The sequence below is a fragment of the Rhipicephalus sanguineus genome, chromosome 2, assembly GCF_013339695.2.
Source record: "Rhipicephalus sanguineus isolate Rsan-2018 chromosome 2, BIME_Rsan_1.4, whole genome shotgun sequence".
Taxonomy (NCBI): Eukaryota; Metazoa; Arthropoda; class Arachnida; order Ixodida; family Ixodidae; genus Rhipicephalus; species Rhipicephalus sanguineus.
The window spans coordinates 149,073,841-149,098,365 of NC_051177.1; the positions used below are offsets into that span (position 1 = coordinate 149,073,841).

The 24,525-nt window shown below is 47.5% G+C and overlaps 1 protein-coding gene across 1 annotated transcript; it reads left to right on the top strand.

Moving 5' to 3' along the window:
* The first annotated feature begins 2,047 nt into the window (after positions 1 to 2,047).
* LOC119383791 (trithorax group protein osa-like) lies at positions 2,048 to 23,900 on the top strand. Its single transcript, XM_037652093.2, has 7 exons — positions 2,048 to 2,104; positions 2,807 to 3,009; positions 4,383 to 4,661; positions 6,764 to 6,980; positions 14,013 to 14,094; positions 14,597 to 14,812; positions 17,333 to 23,900. The coding sequence occupies exons 2-7, from the start codon at positions 2,928 to 2,930 to the stop codon at positions 17,399 to 17,401; spliced, it is 945 nt and encodes a 314-aa protein (XP_037508021.2). The 5' UTR covers positions 2,048 to 2,104; positions 2,807 to 2,927; the 3' UTR covers positions 17,402 to 23,900.
* Positions 23,901 to 24,525: the final 625 nt, after the last annotated feature.

Sequence of the window (24,525 nt, forward strand, 5' to 3'; positions counted from 1 at the left end):
ATATTACAGTCGTGCGCGCCGCGTAAAGGCCACAAGCGGAGCGCGAAGTTGCCGTTTCCTCAGGCACCCTCTTTTCAAACAGAGGCCGGTTCTCACTCTCGTCGGTGGGCGGGGGGGCGTCTGCACGTTGACGTCGCAGATCTGCCATTTTACGTCGCAAGAGATATAGCATGCTTATTGGCCGATAGCCGGATGAGATGCGCTTCTTGCCACGGGGGTGCACCACTTGCCCGCGCCGCACTCCTCAGTCTGCTAAATTTACACGGTAGCCCCACTTGCACATGCGAATCACACAGCGCGGAGCGATCGCGTTTCATTACGCGCGCTGACGTAACTTCTTACCCCCTGCCATCCCTCCCTGTCTTGCTTCCAGTGCGCTCGTCGCACGAGACAGAGAGAGAAAGCGCTGAGAGCTGCGCCAAACCCCCGTAACTCCGCTCATTCTGATGGATTCGAGAAATTTTTGCGGCAATCGATTCGGGAGGCAGTAACTCCGATACTGAGGTCATTAGATCATTACTTACAAAAGCGGTTTCATGACCCTTTTAAGTAAATAAAGTTTGCTTTGATGTTAGTAGGCGTTTGTCTGTTTTGAGACCCTCAATAATTTGGACTGTTGGTTAAGTCAGTCGTTTTCTTCTGGCCCCATGAAACCCAAAATTATGAGGTTTTACTGTGTTTGCATGTGCTTTTTGTTTTTCAATGACGGTTCCTTGTATAATTCTTCAGACTCATCAGCATGAATTCTCGCTGCAGTTTAACATCTTATTTTAAAGGGGCCCTGCAACACTTTCGGCATGCTCAAAAGCGCTGCCGATCGGTAGTCGAGGCTCCCGAGAACACGCCAGCCAAATATTATAGCGGTGCGCACGGCCTGGAATTTACAATAAATTCTCAAAGTCACTGAAAATCGCTCCCTCTTCTCTCGACAAATGATGTATTAGTCCGCAAATATGACGCTATTGTCCGCAGTTCCACCATTGGCTGATGTTATAATCACGATAACACCCTCATTATTACTTTCGTTGTTAATTGAGTTCAATAAGTAGATAATATGTACGTTTATATTATGTTATCGCGTAAAAAACACCGAACAAACATTAATATTAGCACTTCCGGTCTCACCGACAGCTCGCCTGCTCGTAGTTGCGTGGTTCCGTGTTCTTCGCCATGCGCAGTGCCGAAACGTGAATATTTCTGTGCTTTTGACCATCGCCGGTTTGCCGTTGAGTGGCAGCCGTTCGAGTGTTGCCTCGTCAGCTGAGAACTGCATCGTCGGCACGTTCTCACGACCGACCGAGGCAACGGGCGCAGCGCGTCTCGATAACAATGCTGGCGTCCGGTAATGGCGGCGCTTCGGGTCGTCTGCCAGTGCCGTCTTACGAGGCGGTGTATCGGAGTATGGGCCGAAACCGATCTCAGCTGTCATTCGTTCCAAACGAGCGCGCACGTTTGCTTCCATGGTTGGCAGAGCGATGAAAACCTACGGCGTTCGAGGTGCACACCCACATTACCAAACCGACGCGCAGTTTTCAAGCACGCGCGATACACAGCGCGATCGACTCCGCTCGACGAGAACGACGCAAGCCGACCGGAAGTGGCGGCACAGACCACGTGGTTGCGCCGAGACGCCGAGAGAAAAAAATGAAAAAAATGCCGCCGGCGCTGACGTCGCCTCTCGCACCTCCGCCCTCCCTCCCTCCCCTCACGCCGCGCGCAGCTTTCCGCGCGCTCGCGGTGCGCTGCGTTGAGTTGAGAGAGAAAGCTGCGGAACGTGATCTCTATAATTTGGTAACACCACTTAGACTTGACGGATTCGAAAACTTTTTGCGGCATATGGCTCGTGAAGAGTCATACGTCAATAATGGGACTATTCCAATATAACAAAGAAAGGTTTTGCAGGGCCCCTTTAAGGCCTTTTTTCTCCCTTTACAGAGGTGCAAAATGTGGGTAGTTTCAACAAAAGTGTTCTTCCACGTCCTTTACTGCAAAACTTAATTTTTTAAATGTATCTTTCACCAGTGGACTAATCGACAATCATGTTGCCTTTAATCCTTCAAGCGTTGGAAGACATAGGACAGTGGTACCCAGGGCAAGGAGGAGGGTAGGTACATCCGACATTCGTGATTCGCAACTAGTGTCTTCTAGGCAAGCGGTTCATCTCATTTGTGTGTGTGTGGGTGAACTAAAAGCACATTAGAGCTGAACAAAAAAAAGCAAGCAGCATTGACGCTGTACATGAGGGAGGAAAAATTAGGAGAGACAGCGTAGTACGACACGATTGAAGCAAGAAAAAAATTATCATAATAAAGAGCATATGCCCAACATGAGATCGTCACATCGGAGCAGCAAAGGTGCGAAAGTGCAGCTGAAGGAACATTCTCGGCCGAGGTGTTTCTGGAGGGGGCGAGGGGGGTCTTGTGATTGGGTGATGCTTCAAGGGGAAACGAAACAAAGGTAATGGCATTGCAGGGAGTCGTGCTTGCGGAGGCTGGTTGTTGCGTGACGTAATGCTCTTTCCCAATGTGTTTTCTTCCTCCATGATGTGGTGACACACCCAATACGTATGTGGTTGTGGGAGGCGCGACTCGCCGCTGAATGGACCCTGGGAAGCCAACTGCAACCCTAAGTCAGGCCCGCCGAACCACTATAGCGTGTGGAGCCTTGAAGAAGGGCACCACCCGCAATGATTCACTTTTTTTTTTATAATGTTGTCTCTATTGTGCTAAAGTTGAGTGTGTCCGAACAGTTTGTGGCTGGATTCTGTACCCCACTGACTTTTCCCTTTCACCAAATGTTTGTGCAGCCCCAGCAGCTGTCTCCAGGGCAGCGCTACTCGCCCCAGCAGCCGCAGCAGGGAGGAGGCGGTTTCCCTAGTCCATACACGAGTCCGGGCTCCCCTCACCTGGGCTCTCCCAGCGGAGGCAATGGGCCCCCCAGTGGTCCCCACGGCCCCAGGCGGCCTCCCTCCAGCAGCAGAACCCCATGCTCAATGCCCAGCTCTCACAGGTGCAGTGTCCTCCATCCATTGCTGTCGGTGCACTTGGTAGAGTAGACCCTCATTTAGAGCTGTGCGAATAGCAAAATTTTGGGTGCGAAGTGAATTCGAATAATAAAGGTTCAGTGCGAATCGAATCGAATAATTTTCGAATATTTCTCAAACATTTTTCTAATACTTCGAAGCGGAATTACAGAAAAAAGTTGCAGAGAATCCCTAAGTATGTTCCTACGAGATAGCAACATGAAAGTGTTCTTTTTGCTAGGTTGATGAAGCACTGGCGGGGTGGTGTTTCATAGTTTCTTATCAAGAATGAGGCAATGCAGAGGCCGAATTCTATTTATGTACATGATTTGGTGTAACAAAGTGTTGCCGACAACACTTTACACGTGATAGGCAAAGATGCCATTTCCTCAGCCTCTCCTCTTTCAACTTCTGTGGAGCCCAACTGATGTGGCGGACAAGGGTGTGCTCCCTTCAAGTCCGGAGTTCCAAAGCTGGCTCGTAGACGTCGATATATAAGAACATCTAAAATTCGGATGCTAAAAAGCTTCGGCGTCCAATTTTTCGAACTTCCTGCCCAAATTTCAGACCCTTGTCCGCCACATCAGTTGGGCTTCCACAGAAGTTGAGAGAAGAGGAGAGGCTGAGGAAATGACGTCTTTGCCTATTACGTGTAAAGTGTTGTCGGCACACTTTGGTTGCACCAAATCATGTACACTCAAACCTCATTATAATGAATACGGATATAACGAATTATCGGTTATAAGAAGTAAATGAAGATAGCCTTGTCATAGCTACAGTGTTACAAATAACGTTTATAACAAATTTTCGGATATAACGAAGTTATTTCGTGGCAGATGCGACTTTGTTATAATGAGGTTCGAGTGTACATAAATAGGATTCGGCCTCTACATTGCCTCATTCTTGATAAGACAACTATGAAACACCAACCCGCCAGCGCTTCATCAACCTAGCAAACAGAAACACTTTCATGTTATCTCATAAGACGTACTTAGGGATACTAACTTTTTTTTTCTGTAAGTCACTTCGAAGTATTCGAAAAATATTCTAGCAATATTCGAGAAATATTCGAAAAATGTTCGATTCGATTGGCACTCACACCTCAATATTCGAATTCGCTTCGCACCCAAAATTTTGGCTATTCGCACAGCTCTACAGCCAAGCATTATATTGGAGCAGATGCGAGTGAATCTTTATTCTCAACCTTAAGGGGGGGGGGGGGGGAATTGAATATAACAGGCACTTTTTTTGCAATAAAATGATTCCGAAAATTGCCTGTGCATTAGAATCAAGTTTTTGTGGTGTTGCGAAAACACACCTGTGAAGACAGGGTTCGTAATTGTGCACGTGTCCCGTGCAGGGTACCTTCGGCGCGCAGCAGCAGCAGCAGCAGCAACAGCAGCAGCAGCAGCAGCAGCAGCAGCAGGCGCGCTTTGTGAGCCAGGCACGGCAGCCTCAGCCCCAGCAGCAGATGGCCGGTGGGGGCCTGCGGCAAGTGGTCATCCTGGAGCGGGCCTGGCTCGGAACCAGTCGCCCTTCGGGGAGCAGTTTCCTTTTGCTCCAGCCACCAGGGGGGGTCCCTCTCCCGGTCCCCCTCCTCCCCAGCACGGTCGACTGCAGAGGGCTATGTCTGTACCAGGTGAGTGGGCAGGCTGATGACTTCACGCGGTCTGCAACGGTGTGATAAAATATGCTGGTACTATACGTGACCCACAGGGCTGAAACGGAAGGGGGTGCGGTTACAGTGTTGTTGCGTATCATTGAATTGGCCTTTTCTTCACAGGGCCACAGCACATGCGCCCTTCCCCTAGCGGGAAAGTCTAAAAACACTGTGGTAGGCTCTCTGCACGCCTTTCAATCTCTGAGGCTTTTGCTCTGGTGGTGGCAGTTGTCCTGGATCACTCCGAAAAGCTCCCCCCGCCACGCCAAAACGGCAGAGGGCAGCACAGGAAAATGAAAAAGGTGGTTTGCTGAACAAATGCCACTGAGATCTACTTAGTAAAAGTTCACCTGGTACGTTGCCTGGAAGTTTCTCCAGGGGCCTGAAGAATACCGTCTGACCATATCTTTATCGCGTCTGCATTTATCCTAATCATCTGTTCTTCACCCTGTTGTCATAATATTAGTCTTAGTTGTAGAGGGAAATGTGGTGCCACTGTCTATGCGAGCCTCCTGACGAGCGTTCAGTCTTGGCAGTGACATTACTTGTTGCGGCGAAAACTTGTGTGGATAGCGTTGAGCGAGTCTTGGCCTAAACGTGGATGTCGATGCACAAAATAAAGCTTTCTTAACGTATAATCTTCATAATAGGCTTTCGTTCACCCGTATTACATCCTTCGACACGGTTTACCCACCTGCAGTACGTGTTCGAGCTGTAAAGAGACTGACGACAAACCATTACAGAGCAAGTGTAACCTTGTCATCCGTCATGTCATTGTGGTAGACCGCCAATACTTTTCTAATGTTGCATGTAATTGTACGTACATCAAAACTTTCATCAATAAATAAAACGTTCTTGTGTAATGCCGAAGGGAAATAAGTGCTTTTTACATACTGTTTTATTACAACATAAAATCGTTGCGACAGACAGAACACTGCTAACCGAGCACATCATAACAATGTTCTGCCTGTTTTGAGAACAAAGCCAATCCAACGTTGCCATGACCCTGCGTTCCCACGCATGCAGTGGCGTCCAGTGACCATTTTTCATCTAGGTATTTGTAAGGAACTCCGTGCTGGAGCGTAACATAAATTATGCTATGGGCTGTGGAGGAACACAAAATGACAGGTGCAACGTTGGGGTATTAGTGAAACGCACATCATCTAAGGCGATGGCACTGAGCAAGTGCAAGTGTAAGGAATGCTGTAATATGATTCGTCTTAAAAGCCGTTTTCTCAAAAAGACTTTTCTTGCTTCCTGCTTTGCTTGTTCCGCCGATTTCTCAGTGACCGCTGGGTCTATTTCAGTTCCGTTTTTTGTTCTATATGCCTTGAAGCACAGTTCAGGGCGTGACATTCTAGCTTTTTAAGTATGGCCTTTTGATAATTAGCTATTTGACGAGTTGCACAAAGCCCCGATGCCTGTTGCACAGTCACCTCATGAAAAATGAAAACTAAAAAAAATTTTGTTACAAATAAAAAAATCTAAAAATGTCATGCCCGCAATCAGACATCTTGAATGCATAGCACTTTGAACGAGTTTCCTATTGCATTTTTTAAGCGAGTCAGAGTCGGAACAAGAGCAGAAGGTGAAATATATTGTACATCAAAAAGTTGTAAAGATATATTCATGAAATTTCTACAGTAGCATTAAAAAAACATTTCAAATAAGTATGCCAATTTTCATCAAAATCCATGAAGAAATAAGAAAGTTGGTGCCGAAAGCCACGTCTCCCCTTAAAATGCCTGTGTCATCAGCAGTGTCATGAAGTGAAGCGCATTTCCTGGCATTGTTCAGCAGTAAGGATGCATGTTATGTAAGCTGGTGCTGTAAGAAGTAATGACTGTCAAAAACTTTCGTATGTGCTCTAGGATTACGGAGAACAATGGCGGAGAACTGCAGTCCTTAATTACGGAGAGCAAGTGGCGAGAATTACGGAGTAAAATTACGGGGAACAAGAGTGGAGAATAAGAGTGGAATTACGGAGCAGATGAGAAGTAAATGCGGTATAACCTTGTAGTCATTGTAATGAAACTGGGATGCACTGACAGATTGGTTGCTCCTCCTGCCACTCGTTGCAGCGGGTGCTCGGGTGAATTCTCCGCGGACACCGCAGCAGCAGCCCCAACCTCAACCTGGCTTTGGGAGTGACCAGCTCCTCTCACCACCTGGGCCCCAGATGTCTCCGGGGGCCGCGTACGGTGCCGCACCCGCATCCTCAGCGCCCGTATTTGGTCTGGACGCTACGTCCCAGTTCAACTTTGAACAGCACTCTCTACACGGGTTCGCGTCCGACAGGTGTGTTGGTTGCATTCACTCAAAGTAATTATGGATGTGGATATACCACCTGAAACTTTTGAGTAGTCACTATTTGCAGATCTGAATGTTTTAAAGATAGCTCGCTACTTTGTACGGGAGTATGGGAGGGAAAGAATGAAAGGTCAGCACAGCGATGCAATGACCGAAAATGAAACACTAGATGACGAGCATGTGGGAGCACATACATAAAAACGTGAAACCCGACCTCGTCTGAAAGGTGTTGCTATCTTAATATTGTGCCCTATCATTCATTAAATGTTCTTTAGGAATAGCCTTTTTTTTTACTCTTGGCTATTGAGTATTGTAACTCCCTCCCAGGGTCCGGTAATCCTCTTCAGTTGGACAACTCGTTGCCTGGTCTTGAATGCTATTGATCTCTGTTTGTTTATACAGTAAAACCTCGGTGATACGAATCTCGTAGGACCACCAAAATATTCGTGTCACCCGAAATTCGTATCATCAAAAAACATGGAAAATCTGTATGCAACAAAGAAAGCTGGCGTATTTTTTCATTTATTGTTTCTCGTAGTCACAGCAACGTCATGAACAGCTCTTATGGATTGTCAATGAAGTTTTTAGACGTCAGCAATCATACTTGTACTCTTAAGGGGGGACGCGGGGATCAAATCGCGAAAAATGGCAAAAAAATCGATTTTCTGAAAATCACATTTTCAGTTTCTGTAGCCCTTTTTCTATCTAATTCCAAAATATCTTCGCTGAAAACCACGTAGAAGTGCTATTAAAATTGTTTGCCCGCTGAGGTGGCGAAAATTATCGCGGAAATCGCAAAAAAAGAAAGCGTTTTTCAAAAAAATTATAGCTCCGTAACGACACGACCGAGCACCACCATCTAGGGCTCGTCTGAAAGAGCATTTCTCCGTCTTCAAATTCCCCGCCTCAGCTGGCTCCTCCATTTAAAAACAAGCGCACAAAAAGCAAACGTTTAAAGGTCGTTTCGAGGCCCCCGATTGGCCGCGGCCGCCATGATGCTCCAGCGCGCCTCGCCATTGGTCCGATGGTCGCTCCCGGTGTGCGTCGTCTGCGGCTTCCGCGTTGCGGGGTCACGGCTGTCGAAAATCACGCTAATTACTGAAGCGTTCGCACTCGTTTTGTGTTCGCTGGTCGACGATAATTACGCGTTAGCATCTGCACCCGGAAGCTCATTCCTCAGACCGTGCATCAGACTGCGATAGCCCGACGCGCTCTTCGCGAACATCGCAGAAGCACGTCTCGGACCTGTGTTGCATTCGCTCGTCGGACCCGCGGTTAGAAGTTCTGCCCGTCGGCATCTCGGACCTCGTGACGAAGACCGCCGCGGGACGACTTTTGTGCTCGTGATCGAACATGACTAACTTTGAAACATCGGGCACCGCGGCAGCGCACACCGCGACCGTGCTTACTGCTCGGAGTCGTGGCTAGGCCTAACTACGTTCACGGCGCCGACGAATTCGAACTTTGCCGGGAAGAACATCGTGCTAGCAGACATGCGAAAGCGAACAATCCGCAATGCGCTTTGTTGCAAGCAACTAATGATATCGCCCGCTGGCAGCTCGGAATCGCTGATCGGCATTTGACGCATCGGCAGCTGCGCCGCGGACCCCACGGCCACGGCCGCTCGATCTCCCCAAGTTCGTCGCACAGCGATCGCTCGAAGCACCGCGACATTTCGCGCGTCGGCGCCCCAAAATGCGAGGCCAAGCATATTGCACGCCGATGTTTCATCGCTGCGGCTTGGCATATTGCGCATCGCCAGCAAATGCCGCCACCCAGCATATCGGGCACAGACTTCCCGAACCCCGCGGCCGAGCACTTCGCGGGGAAATAAGCACTCAGTGGTGATGTAATTTAGGCGCGCTTCAAGCCGTGCATGGTATTGCAGCAAGCTTTTGTAAATGTACTGAAATAATGAAAGCCTCGCCGACTACCATTACCACGACCGGGTGAATGATGAAGCGTATCAAGGCGGGGGTGACAAATGAACTTGTGTAAAGGAGTGGACGAATTTTTATCTGCCAAATTCGCTTCATTAAGTACTACTCAGAAATTCCTGTGCCACCAATTTCTTGGCCATAACTGCCACAGCACACTTAAATTTGCATGCCACAGACTTGTAATATGCAAGTCTGGCCATTAAACCTGAAGGCTCACCCTTCAAAGAGCTGACAAAAATACCAATAAAGAAAAAGGAAAGCACATAGTGCAGAAAAATGAAAGATCAAGGACACAAGAAAACCCCTGCAAGCAAAGACACTAAATATTACAGCCCCAGGGCATTTTTATTTACATGTAGTGGCTGTGCAACTTTAGGGCCCGTTTTCTCAGAAGTGTGTTTTGACCAGACTGTCCCGCTTGCAGAAAGCGTAGCACGACTATGGCTTGATGGATTTTCATGAGGTCTGTTGCATTGTATTCCCTAGTCAATTCTCTATGCTATGACATTCCTATATTTTTGAATTACTCCCTCGTTTTTTTACTCTTTAGCTAATTTGACATGACGATAACGAATGCATTATGCAAGCATGGATGTAATGTTCCGTGTAAAAAAAAATCGGGGTAATAAAAATATTTGGAGAATGTCATAGCATGAACCATTCCTATGGCTAAAATATGAGGGCAACTTTGGGCTTTTACCATGTTTTGTTGTCACGCCAGGCTTTCTGCAAGTTTGGTATAACAATGATGCAAGTAAAAATTTATAATGTCACAACTGCTGGAGATATCTTAATGAAACTTTGTAAATAGTCATTCAGTGCACTTCCCAATAAGCATGCCAAATTTCATTGTTTTACGACAAAAAATAAAGAATTTCAGCTTCGATCCCCACCTCCCCCCTTAAATATACAGCGCGTGCGCGTGTGTAATCGATGAACCAGATGTGACCCGTGACAGCTAGTAGCCCCTTCCAAATCTTAGTACGCTTTTCCGCAACACACCAGGGCCCGTATTCCCAAACGATCGCAAAAGGCGATAGTATCGCGTTTGGTGACGTAGAATTTGATGCGTTCAGTAAGTAAAAAAAAAACACTTGCCTGTGACGTCATTGTTGCAATGGCGTTGGTAGTACGAATGTCTCGCAACACAGGAGTGAGCGCACCGTAGAGCGCAGAACAACCAGAGTGCGGCGTTTCGAGCGTGTGCTCTGCTTCTACGCAGTGGCCAGGCTTGGCCGGCTTGGCTGTGGCTATTGGAAACTAAGGGAGTGTTAAATGCTTTCAACGTTTTTTGTTCAATTATTATTGCACAATATAATATTTCAAGAATGCAACTTTGTGTGAAAGTATTTTCGTTGAGAGTTTAAGGGGGGACGCGGCTTTCGTATCACGAAAAACTGGCCGACAAAAATCGATTTTCTTGAACAATTCACATTTTCAGTTCTGTAGCCCTTTTTATATCCGATTCCAAAATATCTTCACCGAAAACCACGTAGAAGTGCTATAAAAAAATTGTTGCAGCCTGCCGAGGTGGCGAAAATTATTGGGAAATTCGCAAAAAAAACACTGATTTTCAAAAAATCATAGCTACGCAACGACGCCACCGGGCGCCGATATCTTGGGATCATCGGAAAGCGCATTTCTTTGTCTTCAAATTCTCCGCCGTTCCTGGCTCCACCCTTCGAAAACAAGCGCACAAAAAGCAAATGTTCGAAGGTCATTTCGAGCCCTCCGATTGGCCGCGTCGCCATATTGCCCCAGCGCGCCTCGCCATTGATCCGATGCTCGCTCCGGGAGATCGTCGTCTGCAGCTCATGCGTCTTGAGGTCACGGCTGTCGAAAGTCGTGCTACTTCGTGGCGTATTCGCACTCGCTCTGTGTTCACGGCTCGACGATCACTTAGAATAGAACTACGTTTTAGTTTGGAGCTGCTAGCTGAAGCTCGGTGGGATTACAATGGCGCGCCGCACTCGTAGCGAACATCGCAAACGTGCGTCTCGGACTGACTCTCTAGCGTTGACTTGTCGGATCCCTGGTTGGAGGTTCTGGTTATGCGCACTTCGGACGTCGTGACAAAGATGATCGCAGGACGACTCTTTGTACTCGCGACCACGCATTACATACTTTGAAACATCGGGCACCGCGGCCGGCGCGTCTACTGCTTCGCAGTCGTCACTAGGTCTAACTCTGCTCACGGCGCCGGCACGCGAGACGAACCTTGAACTTTGCGGGCAAGAAAAACGCGTTAGTGGACTCGCGGCAGTGTGCTTCTTCGCAAGCAACGAAGCGCTTGCCCCGCCGGCTCCTCGGTACTGCGGATGGTCATTTTACGCATCGGCAGCGGACCCCACGGCCAAGCTCGTCGCGTAGCGGGCGCGCGTCGGCGTCCCGAAATGCGAGGCCAAAGACGTTGCACGCCTATTTTTCGTCGCCGCACCTAGGCATATTGCGCATCGTCACTGAATGCCGCCACCCAGCACGTCGCGTGCCGACTTCCCGGACTCCGCGGCCGAGCACTTAGAGGTGAAATAAAGCACTGGTGATGCAATTTAGGCGCGCTTGGGGCCGTGCTTGGTATCGCCGTAAGCGCTCATGAATCATCTGAAAAAAATAAAAGCCTTGCAGATAACCGTGTCCGCGACCGGGTGAATGATGAAGCGCATCGCACGCGAGGTTTACAAATTAGCTTGAGTGAAACAGGGAGATGAATTTACATCTGCCCAATTCGCGTCTTGAATAAACTGCTAAGGAATTCCTATTCCACCAATGTCTTGGCCATAACTGCCTGTTATTTAGGAGGAAGGGATAGGTTGTCATGATGAGAGCCACTCTTAGTATCCTATAAAAATGATTCAATGATCAATTGCAATCAAGACTGTTAACTATGTTAGTGATAGCATGAATGCAAGAAAGCTGGCAAATCATCATAGTACATGACCTACTTGCATTACAATATCTTTTTTTTGTCATGTTTATTACACCACTTCATAACATTTTTTTTTTTAAATCCATGCTACATGTTCTTTGTATATCAGAAAAGGATTTTAAGAAAAAAGAAAGGGAACAAAGGCACAACAGATGAAAGGCCATATGTGCAGGAGGTCCAACCTTATAAAACACACCAAAGATCACAATCTTCTTGTGTTTTAGAGAAGAAAGGCACCTCAAACTAAAGACAGGGCACTCAAGAAACTGCACATTACAAAGGACTCAAAAGATTACTACCCCAGTGCCTTTTGATGAAGTAATATCTTTGGTACAACTTTAAAAGCTGTTTTCTCAAAAAGGCTTTTCTTGCTTCCTGCTTTGTTTGTTCCGCCTGTTTCTCAGTGACCGCTGGGTCTATTTCAGTTCCGTTTTTTGTCTTGTATTCCTTGAAGCACAGTTCAGGGCGTGACATTCTTGCTTTTTCAGTATGGCCTTTTGATAATTAGCTATTTGGAGAGTTGTCACCTCATGAAAAATGAAAACTAAAAAAAATTTTGTTACAAATAAAAATATCTAAGAATGTCATGCCTGCAATCAGACATCTTAGAATGCATAGCACTTTCCTATTGCATTTTTTAAGTAAGTCAGAGTCTGAACAAGAGCAGAAGGTGAAATATATTGTACATCAAAAAAGTTGTAAAGATATATTCATGAAATTTCTAAGTAAGCATTAAAAACATTTCAAAAGTCTGCCAATTTTCATCAAAATCCATGAGCACCTTAACACGGCGTACGGAGAGTTCAGCTGTAGCGTGCGCCGCAGCACAGCGTCTCAAGATCTCAACATGTTGCGGCTCGGATAAGCCACGCGAGAAACGCACGGTTCATGCTCCTGGGACGTTCAAACCACGAAAAAAACGCGCTGGCAAAGAACGAGTGCTGATAACACCCCAAGGTAATGCTCGATGAAAGCTTCAGCGTAAAAATGCTGCGTATATCCACCGAGGATTGAATACTAGAAGCTACCGTCTACGTCACTGAAATGCTAGACTTCACCACGAACCGACGGTTAACGGTGCCTTCGTTTATTGCAAATATGTCGAGAGCACCGTCGAGCACCATGACGCAAAATTGACGTCGGCGGAATTACCAGACGGCGCCCTATCTTTTCCGGTTTGCTCAATAGCCAATCAGCGCGCATCAAAGGCGATATTTTGCGATTGTCGCCTTTTGAGAATACGGGCCCAGAGTACTGCGGGGAAAGTGACTTAAGGAGCGCTTTGCGTGTGAGAAATGAAGGCCAGAAAGTCCTTTGTTGTTGTATTTTCTATCATGGTGGTGTTCTTGGGGAGTTTTACTGCCGTGCCCGCACAATCGGGAGGTTTGCTCAAAATTCGAGAGTCTCTCGAGCAAATCGGAGAGTTGGCAGGTGTGCGGGTCCAAAAACAATCCTGCATGTTGATGTTGCGAGGCCTAGCTCCTTAGCCAAGACCACCCGCTTCCTCTGTGGGTCTGAGTCCACTTGTCATAGGATGCTGATTGCGAGTACCAAGATTGCATCGACGTGGCAGGCAATTGTAAACACAGAAAAAGCGATGCTGCCTCGAGTACGGCAGCACCAACGGGCAGCATGCGTTGATGCGTTAAGGTGCGACGCCAAAGCCATCTGTAATCTGATCGTGAAGGCACACAAAGGTGCATTAGGGCCTCCAAGATTCGCGCGCACAATCTCGGAGGGCTACGACGCGCCGCAGATGGCCTGTGCTGACAAACTGGCGGCGCGGCGCGCTGGGTTCCTGCGCCCGCGTGTGACTGCCGCGTCCTCCGCGACAGCGCAGCCAAGACTTGTTCGAACAAGTACATGAGCGGTAATGTACGTTCGTATGAGACGTCACAGGGTGAAAATCAGTTCGAAACAGCCGTTACTCCATTAAATGGTAGGCTAATGGGCCTTGGCCGGGACCACACAAAAATTCGTATCACCCCGAAATTCGTATGAGCCGTGATCGTATCACCGAGGTTATACTGTATTTCTGTTTTGTGCTACAGGTACTTGCACTGTTTGTACGCCTCATACAATTTCCCCGCTCCTGCCATAGCCCTAAAAGGGCTGCAGTACCTAAAAATAAAGTAAATTTGCTGCCCTATGCAGGAGTCGAGTCGGGGGCAGCATGCCGTCTGAGTACGTACGCCAAGAACTCAGGGCCATAGTTGGAGCCCGAACGCAGGGACAGGTGAGTGCCATGTTGTTTGTTTAAGCGAGACGAATAAAGACAACCAAGAGGCTCAGATTTTTTTTTCTTCCTTTTTTTTTTTCTGTAATTGCATGAAATTGGACAAATAAAGTCAAGGAAGCTGTGTCTGATGCTTGGCCCTCTTCACTCTAAAAATGTTGCACCATTCGTGGGGCACCCTTCTGTCAAACAGCGATAATCGTCAGCTTGCTTTCATATGTTCGATTTCTTGGAAACTCCGTACTCGTGACTATCCCATCAAGATTGCCGTGTCAAGTCAACCTGGAGGTACATGCATGCCTGGTGACCTGGAAGTACTGTGTGCGTCGTTTTAAAAGCAAGGAAAGGGATGCGAGATAAGGCTTTTGTTGTTAAGATGTTTGGAGCATCCCACTGTATTTGGTGTGCCCTTGCTTTGTGTATGTGTTCCTCCGCGTTGACACTTAGCAGTGCCGTTGGTGCGGTGCTTGACGTTTTCATTTTGGGGTGGTGGTGACTGCAGCAACAACAGCAGCAGCCTCAGCAGCAGCAGCAGCAGGCCCTTCAGCAACAGGGGGGTGGTGTCCGGGGCGCTGGTGGGGGGGGCTCCCTGTTACAAGCTGACCTCGAAGCCCTGGGCCTTCAGCTGGAACTCGGGGGTGCACCTTCTGAGCCTGGCTCCCCCCTCTTTCCATTGCTGGCACCATCCGACGCTCCACCAGCACAGCCTACACCCAGGGTATGGGGGAGGTCCAATAAAGATTATAACGAGGAAAACATTAACCAGAAAGCCCCGAGATTTTAACTTCGGGCTCCACTTGAAAATATAAATTGTTGTTGCTCCAGTGATCATACCAAAGTACAAAGATATATTAATTTAGGGCAGTTATTTTTTAATAACTACCGTAAAAACCGGAATATAGGTCGGACCGTAATGTAAGTCGAACTTCCCACTTCTAACTACTGAAAATCGGAAAAAAAAAGTACGTGGAACAGCCAAAGTATAAGAAGGTGCCTTTACCGTGAAACAAACGCAATTTCAAACGGTGCACAGTGAAAATGACATTTATTTACACGTGTGTTTACACGTAAGTTCCACGTGGCAGAAAGCCAAGGGATGGGCTCAAGCATTATCTTAGTAAAACGTCACAACCGTCTTGACAGCAATAATTTGGATGTACTTTGAGGACCCTGGTAACAATCACGACGCGAGCGCGACTCCCAGTTAAACTGTGCAACCTTTGTCTTCAGCTCTAGATACGCTGCGGTCTGGCACCGAAACAGTTTTCTTCTGATCACTGCGTGTCGTGATGTCATCCTTCAGCGTCCGCCAGTAGCAGCGAATGCTTCTGTGGTGCCCGCTGATCATAGCCAAACGTTCTGCTGTAACCAGAGCTGCCAGCATCGCAGGAAGCAACAAAGAAAAAGTATCCAGCGAGAACACCCGTGCTAAGATAAACTTTCAGTTGTTATTGTTTGTGACTCACGGCTCCCGCTTGCGTTCAGGTGCGCTAGCATCACAAGACACCTTTCGCACACTTCAGACCAGATTTCTTCGTGCTTTCGCGAACCTGATAACTGTTTTCTTGAACGCTGCAATGATGTGTCGTTGGCCACCAGTCGAGAACAAGAAAAAAAGCACCTCGGAGCCCAAATAAATTCACAAGACAACAACAAAAGTGCAAAATGAGACCGCCAACAGCACAAGGTTGGTAGTAAACAAAGCGATGGCGATGATTGCGATGGCGATGGAGGTGGTTGACTTCAGTTGCTCATCGTGGCCAGACTTGTGAAGTTTTTCTGCCAATAACCGGTATATAAGATGGGGATTGACTTTTCAGGGCTGTTTTAAAAAAAAAACTCAACCTATATTTCGGTTTTTACGGTATTTGTTTCCCTCTACCGGTCATTTATGCGATTTCCAACCGACATGTCAATAAAGTACTCTTGAAACCAGGTGGTCCAGTTCTCATTCAAACTAGGTTGTTTTTGGGGCCCTAAGGCCACTTGTGATTTGTAGATCGCAATATGAGATAAATTAATGTGACCGCTCAAATAATCTCATAATTGGATGTACGGTGAGGACTACATGGAACAGTCAGTTTACCTGTTGGGCATCTAACAAGACCCAATTGGAATTGTCTTAAACCAACTGGGCCCATACCAATATCCACTAGGGCTATTTTGTATGCATTCTGGGATGGAATGCAATAAAACATCGCAAAAGGACGAAAGGGAGCCGCATGGGATTGGTCAAGGCTTTTCTGACTGTCAAGATGTGGGAATAGCAAGTGGAAATGGGGAACTCAAAGAACAGGCACAGATCGGATGGAGGCACCGTTCCGTTCTAGAACGGATATATAACTGTCTCCAGACGACTTGGCTTGGATCAAAACGCATGTGCCAGGGCGAAAAATTCGAATTAGTCTGCTTTGCGTCTGGCTTGCACCAATCCCGTGCTGATAGTTTGCGAAAATCGCAACCAGCACCCCGCCACCAAATGAATCGTGAAATTGCAACACCACCTAGCGCCCAATCAAGACATTAACATTAATAAATTGTTAAAGTCATCGTGCTCTTCAATTTCAAGCTTTGAAAAACAGTGCCTGCCAATATAGATGTTCAGCTAAATTCTGTATTTCTTCATCCATTGCAAAAATTTCTTAATTCCCTCAGCTCGCTTATTGGCTGTTCACTCCCTCTTGTGACATTTTGTTTTGTTCCAGTCACAGAACACATGCAAAATGGCTCCCTAGCAATGTTGAGTGTGGCATCCCCTAGCAATGTGACATACAAAAACTTAATACCCACTGGGCCTGTAACAGTGGCCAAACATTCCAACTGAAAGAGTTGTACTGTGTTGATATCGTTTCCCTATTGCAGCGTGTACAACCATTTGGACAGCAAGCGTGCTAATTGGGAGGCCCAGTAGAACATTGTACATTGATTGGCGCGATCACTTGAAGTGTTGTCCAGTCAAACCATTTAACGTTCCCTCTAGGGCTCATTGCTGGCATTCAATATTACCAGTTAGACCACTCAGCTTCATTCAGCTGGGTGGCTACGGTAGCCACAATTCAATGGGAGCTGAAATGCAAAAAAAAAAAAAAATCCACGTAGTACTTGAGATTTATCTGTACGCTAAGAACCACACCTGGTCAGAATTAATTCGCTGTACACCACTAATACACTTCTCATTATCGTGTTGTGGTCTTGGCGAGTAAATGGCCAAAACGCAATTTTGCCTCTTGTTTTCTAGGTTGAAGACAAGCCCAGCAGCGACCAGCGCAAGAGCTTGCTGCAGCAACTGCTCTCCGAGCCCACCTAGGGCCAGCTGGCCGGAGAAGACGCCCCACATCGCTGGCTGCCTTGGCGGGGCCTAGCCAACGGATGAAGACGTCTCTCCATCCCGCGTGTGTGTGCCGGGTGTATGTGTGGTGCCGTACTGTGAGCGCCAGCAAGCTTCGTCTTGGATCTGCTGTGACAGTGACCTGTGCCGCGTTGGTGGCGATGGTTTAGGGGAGGGAAGAACAACGGCAGGACAGCCACTTTTGTTTTGTTGTGGTTGCCGCTGCGGACCTGCTCTTCGCCGTTGCCCCTCTGCCACTGCGCCTGCCAGCGGGACACCGGTGCGTGCTGTAACGGAGCAGTGCCGTGCGTGCCCCCTTGGTGGGAGGAGACCGGTGTCGTTTCTTGTTCTTGTTGTTCCTCATCGAGTTCTGCCACCGTTGCGTGCGTGTGTGTGATGGAGAAAAACTGACCGTGACGACGGCAGTGTCACGTGAACTTGGCCTCTCTCTTTCGGAGAAGGGAACTGCCGTAGCATGTGGGGGGACTCATCCCGAGCCCACCGCTCCTCATTATATTTTCTTTGTACATATGTGTAAAGCAACGCCGTGCGTGCGCCCATCCTCAGCAGTGTGATGACGACACAAGACTGCCTTTCTTTATTATTTTTTTTTTTTTTTGCTGCTGCTGCAAGTGTAGTTTAGGGAACAGTGTTCATTTTCCCGGTTTTTCCTCCTCCTCGCGTGCGGTTACTGTTATGGCCGATGATGATGTCTATGTGGTTTGCTTTGTTTTCTCCCTCCTCCTCCTCCTCCTCCTCCTTCCTGGCCGCACTCGGCCTCGACCTTTTTTTTCTTGCTCCTACAGAGGCACTCGTTTAACTAATACTACTACTAAGCGTTGTTCTTCTATTTGTTCGCCCGTGCCTCCGGAAACACTTCAGTTCCTTTGACCTTCTGTTGCCGCTCTTAGCTAAACGTGTACAGTAACCTTCCTTGGCCATTTTTCTCTCGCCTCTTCTCCTTCCTTCCCCTTTTTAGGAAAGAAAAGCGTCCTTGTTTTTGTTATTGTTGATGCGCACGTCAAGTGTGCCGGTCGCCCTCTCTCTAGGGGCGGGCTTCTTCTTCACGCCTGTGATTTTTCTCGTGCATGGTAAGGTCTCTCCCTCGTTCTCAGCAGGTCGTCGAGGCCGAATCACCGGCTGCCCTTCCTTCGGCCCGGTTACACGGTGGTAGCATTCGTGGCTTCGAGACCACTCCTCTTCGAGCTGTGCTGCCAATCTTTGTTCTTTGAGCAAGAAAAACGAGCACAGCCTACTGTCCCTTTCTTTAGCGGGCTTTGTCATTTTCATAGCACCTTCCCCCCTCTGCGCAGCAACCTCTGTTGTTTGTTCGCCGGTTTAAGAAAAAAATTTTTTTAAGGTGGAGCGGAGAAAGGAGGAAAGCGCCTGGTTATGTGGATGGATGTTTTCGGCTGGCAGTGTGTTGGTGTTGAGTAGAAGAGATGTTGATGAAGGAGTCTGTGATGGAAAAAAAAAAAACGCACCTTGGAGGAGGCCTTGCGAAGCACAGCGTTTTTGTCCGACGGAGGGGGTGTTGCGAGCTCACCTTACGTTTTTTTTTCTGTGTAGATTGCGATATTAAGGAGGGGCCTGGGATTTGTTGCATGGTCGTCGTCCCGTTGTTCTCGCCAACTTCTTCTTTTCTTGTTGTTTCCCGTTGTGGAGTCTTGTTTTAGTTAAACTGCTCGCGTCTTGTTGCCACTCTTCTAATCCCATCTGGCCAACATACATAGCGTTATATAAACCAGCCGCAGACCGAGGGCAATTTGCACCACCCCTCACTCCCCCCTTTTTTTGAGGAAGTGGGGCCGTCTACCTCACAGGCCACACGTTAGAGTGTGGCGTCATCTCGCGGAGATTTTTCTTCTTCCCCCATTCCTCTGTATCCCCCGTTTGTTCTACCCCATGGGCTCCAGCCACGCTTTCCTTTTTTTTATTTGCACTTCTTTAATGCCTCGTGTACAAATTGCCACAAAAGGGAGAGGGCTCACGTCTCACGTGAGCTCCACTTTCGGCAGCAGAGATTGATAGCCATTTTTTGACTGCGACGGGCAGTTCAGGGTGTGTGGATGGGTTTTGGGCGTCTAGACGTTTGTAGTTGGTCGTGTGAGGGTTTGTTTCTTGGTGTTTTCCCTTGCCATGTGCACTGGCTTCATAGTTGTTTTGAGGAAAAAAAAAAGTGAATGTCGATCAATGGAAGCTGCTTGAATGTGTCGCGGGGGTTCCCGTTGAGTGAGTGGATTTACTACGCGGTTTCTCGGCTCGGAGGGAAACAGTGCTACCGTGCGCGTTGGCGAGCGCAAATTTGAACACTAAGCCAGGACGGTCGCAGTTTTGACGCCCCTCGTGCACCGCTGGGAGAGTGTGTTTTGGTATTTGCGATGCGAGCTTTTGTTTGCAGCGTTTTTCGGGAAACCCTGGCTTCCCGTACTTTGCGTGATGACTGGTGCGACTAATTAGCCATGGCGCGGCGCTCGACTTGGAGGTACCTACGGGCATTCTCACTTAGAGGTGCGCATTGCCGGAAAACTTGGTTGCGGTACTTGGTAGAGGGTGCCGGTAAAGCTTCTTTTCATCGTCGTCTTCTCCTTTGCCTGTTGCTAACTGCGTAAGCGATGCTCACTCACATGAAGCCCTGCACCGATAGGTGGCGGCATACCGGTGGGCGACGTTCGCGGCTGTCCCGGCACCCTGCGCACCTTTTATTACGAACTGGGCACTTGGAATTTATTATTTTTCAGGCTGCTTGGCATAATGCTGTGATGGTCTTCTCAGGCGGCGAGATTCTCAACTTAAGAAAAAAAAATTACCGGCAGACAGCTAGAGGGATAAAAAAAATGAAAGTGTCGTTGGATAATTTTGTCGCGTGCCTTTTCCTCTTAACCAGAAGCACTATGGCATGGATGAGGGAGCTAGGCAAGCCCACCTCTCTTGTGTCGAAAAGAAATATATAAGGGAAAAAAAAGGGGTGGCAAATAACTGCCACGCACGAGGGGTGGTGTTCTCGCCGTGCTGTTGTCAGTGGTTGTTTTTTCTTTTTCCACTTGCGCTCCGTCTCGCTCTCCCCTTACTTTTTCTAGTAAATATTATATGAATGAATATACATAAAATATATATATATATATTAGATACATAGTCATTTATATATGTGTTACGAAGGGGCAGAGGAGAGGCACTTTTTTGGAGGAAAGGCTTAAGTAAGCGCACTTGCAAGAACAGGAGAAGAAAAAAAAAAACTTGCCGCGCTTGTGTAATAGTCATGCTGTGACAAGAGTACAAGTGGTGTCTTTCCTTCACGAGGTTCAGCCCTGACAAAGGTGCTTGTTCTTGTTTTGTTTTTTTTCTGGCGGCTTTTATTTTAAATCTCTTTCGGACAGACTGTCGTCTAGATAGGTGCAGACAATTACTTAGGTGTGTTCAGAGCTCCGTTCCCTTGGGACGTGGTAGAGTCTTTGTTGCGGGCATTCTTCTGGAGCACGCAGACAAGAGGTTAAAAAAAAATTATAGGAAAAAAGGAAACGAGAAAACTGTCCACATGCCTGCCTAAACTCTTCTTTGAGAAGCAGCTCAAAACAAAGATGTCCGCTGCTGCCGGAGCTATTTCCTTTTTCTCTACATCTAGGGCCTTAAAATCGACTGTTACTATTCTGCTACTGCATTACAGATACTATATAAATATATATATATATACACACACGCAAGACAGAGGACAAAACAGATTAAATATATATATCTATATACATATATGTGTGGCCATTTTGTGTTGCCCACTAGGGACCGAGGGGGAAAAAAAGAAGATGCTATTTCTCTGCTGGTGTTCTTTGAAGACAAAACAGATTTAAGAGTAAAAAAATAACTTAGCGCGCAGAGTGTTTTATTGATATTTTTGTAATTTGTGATGGGCCTGCATGACGAGTCTTTCTCTCCCCCTTGGAATGTCCCTCCTCTTAGAACGTTGTTAGGCTTTGCATCGCAAGCACTACCCCCCTCCTTCATGCTGCAGCTAAGGTGCGTCTCGGCTTCTGTTTTAGCCGTCTTGTTTTTTTTTAATCGTAAAACGTCTCAGTCTCAATTCACCCGCTTTTTTGTCTTTAACTGGCACATGAACAGGCTTGGATTGGCTTGGCCGATGTGGCTGGCCGGCCAGCCACTGCCGAGCTTAAGGCTGTTTCGTAAAAGAAAGCTTGGAGGAGTGAGAGAGCAATAGCTATCTTGCAGTTTTCCATGCTTTGTTTTAGGTGTGTTGTCTCGTTCACCTGTACTGCCCACTGTTTCCTTTGAAAACTGCCACCGTTTGCCGCGACAGCTGTGCCGACCCCTTGTTTAAAGAAAAGGTGTGGACTCTGTGCAGACATAAAAAACTATGCGCTAGCCTCACTACTTAGCGTCTCAAGCCAGTGTCGTGTTTATTGGGTGAATTTTCTTATTTTTAGAAGCTGTGTTCTAGGGGTGTTGGCACTGTGCATTGTAATGGCTGCATGGCGTGGCATAGTGCGCATTGGTCTGCAGTATTGAATGCACCGAGAAAGGAAGCTGCGTTGTGCACTCTCCGCTGGTGGTTGTGGTGGATTTTGGTGAAAACAATCTCAGGACCTTGCTTGACCTTTGGCAAAATGAAAAAAAAAATATATAAGAAAGGATCACTCCCCCGCCCCCCTTACACACACACATACACCCCCCAGTCTTCTTTTGTACAGCGTTGTCTAAAGATTGTCTGTCTGCGTAGGTCTCCGCTGTTACCACTGATCTCGATTGTCATCATGTTTGTTTGCCGAGCGTCCCTTGGCTTGAAGCTGCTGTGATGTCGTTGATGACTGCGAGCGAAGTTTTATGAGATTGAGTGCAGTCGTTGGGGGCCGTACGTTTATGCCAGGCTTGACGCAGCTATTGCCGCCGCATTTGGCTCTGCTGCTGTTGCAGTGAATAGCGCAAGTTTGGTTGATGTCGTTGTCTACAGGATTTTTCCTTTTCTCAGCATTGTGCACTAACTCTGTTCAGTTAATGGCTTGGCCATCGCTCGAAAATTGGTCAAGGGCGCTAGAAGCATGCTCGAGATTAAATTAGTCGAATTGAGTTTCAATTTGCAATTCTTCCGGCATGCTCGAAGAAAGCTGTGGCTGCAGCGTGGCATAAACAATGCTGTCCTTGTATGTGGACTGGTGTAGTATTGGCAGAAGACAGCGGCAGCCGCTTTGTCTCCCCGGGTAGAGTTCTCGATCTCGTGTGATAACGTGTCCTGGGCTTCACAACGTGCACGCACCGACGAACGTTCGCAACTAGTACGTGTGCGGCGGGATTAACCGTTCCACATCTCCGTTACAGTGTTGCATCCATAGCTACAGGGGTGGCGTCTTGTATGCGTTTCATCATAAAACGTCCATCCTCGCCACATGCCGAGGGTCGTGTAAACGTCACGGATGGGGGACGTACGCGGGAGTGTCAACCAATCACATGCATTGAGGACAAATGTTCTGTTGTAGAACGCGTAAGAGATTGCACCCCAGGCGAACCATTCACGTCTATCGATTAATGCTAAAGAGCAAAAGTGTTTGGTGGGAACACAGGTTAAGTTTCACGTTGTGCTGTTCTCGCAATCTTGTGTGCAAATGGTGCGATCTACTTAAGGTGCGCGCTCTTCGTCGCTGTTAGGCACCCCGCCTAGGGCCCCTTCTGCCGCAAAGGTTTGCGTAGTTCTTCAGTTGGCGCACGTTCCGGTCTGGGCACGCTGTATTAAGAAGGTTCAGCTCAATCACCATTGCCTGTCGTTTGTGAGAATTGCACCAGTTAGTCAGTGCGCGGAACCACGCAGGTCGTGTTTCCAAGGGGCTGTTTAGGCGCAGACGTGTTTGCCCGTGGTCACGAGGTGTGTCCGGAACTGTTGGAACGAGTATGTCGCCGCTGTCTGCTGCCTTTCCCACAGAGAGACTGGATAAACGCATCTACTTCAATTTCGTTTGTTTTGCCAGGATGCTATGTATAGATGGTTGGTCATGCCCGCTTTTGTTACTGCCATCGTGCTGACTTCGATTTTTTTTTTTAATTCCTGCTGCGTGCACACGTTTTAGCTCTGTACGAGAAGGTTGTTTCGTTTTTTTTCCTCCACGCGTGCTTGTATTTTTCTGCCCCTCGTGTACAGTGATGATGACGGCGATGTTCGCCGCCCCCTCCTCCCCTCATCCCCACCTGCCAAGGCTGTGTTTATCTCCTCCCCATGTGTGCATGTGAGCATTGAAATGTTTTTGCCAGCACGATGTGAGGGGCGTCTATTAGTCTCTTAACCTTAAAAGAAAATAATGTTGTATTATACTTGTCTTTATCGTTGGAGAGGCAAAAAAAAAAAAGCAGAAGCATTGTGTAGTATACGGAAAGAAAAAAAAAAGATAGTGTTCTTGATTTGTGGCAATGCACTGTGAGTTTTTTGTTGTATACAAAATAATATACTATTAAACAACATGTAACAAATTACATGTCAAAGAAACAGTGATCTAGTCTTTTTTTCAGTTGAATGAACACTCCCATTTTCTAACAATTTTTTTTTTTTTGCAAGGACTGCATCTGTAGTGTGTAATGCGTCGCAAGAATTACAATTATACACACGGCTGCCTGGTAAGTTTTTCAGACCTAAGCATGGAAGAACTTGTTCTGGATGGATCAACAATACAAACCTGTGCTTTACTGTAATCGCTAATCCTTGTTTGTCGTTGTATGGAGTGGTGATTTAACTTGCACAACCATATGTGCATTGTCGTAGCGGTATGCTTATAGCCTGGTAGAACTAGAGGTCGACGGCATTTCCTCCTCCAAGGTGGGTGCGCACAAGCATGCACCAATGGGCGAGCATTCCACACTGACATCATGAGCCGGGTGGCCGGTAACGCCCCTCCATCGGAGAACATTGCTGAGGGCATGAGCGGGACTATTTCTTTAGTCGCACTTTGGTTATTTGGGCGGGGCTTCCAAGTTGCACCCGACTATAAGTAATTTACTGTGGCAGTTTCATAGGTTTATATGTCTAATCACGGAAGATAGTGGCATATGTTTCGTGACGTCAGAGGGATGTTAATTGGTGGTTAATTGGGCTTGGTGGTTGTACTGTTGCCGCA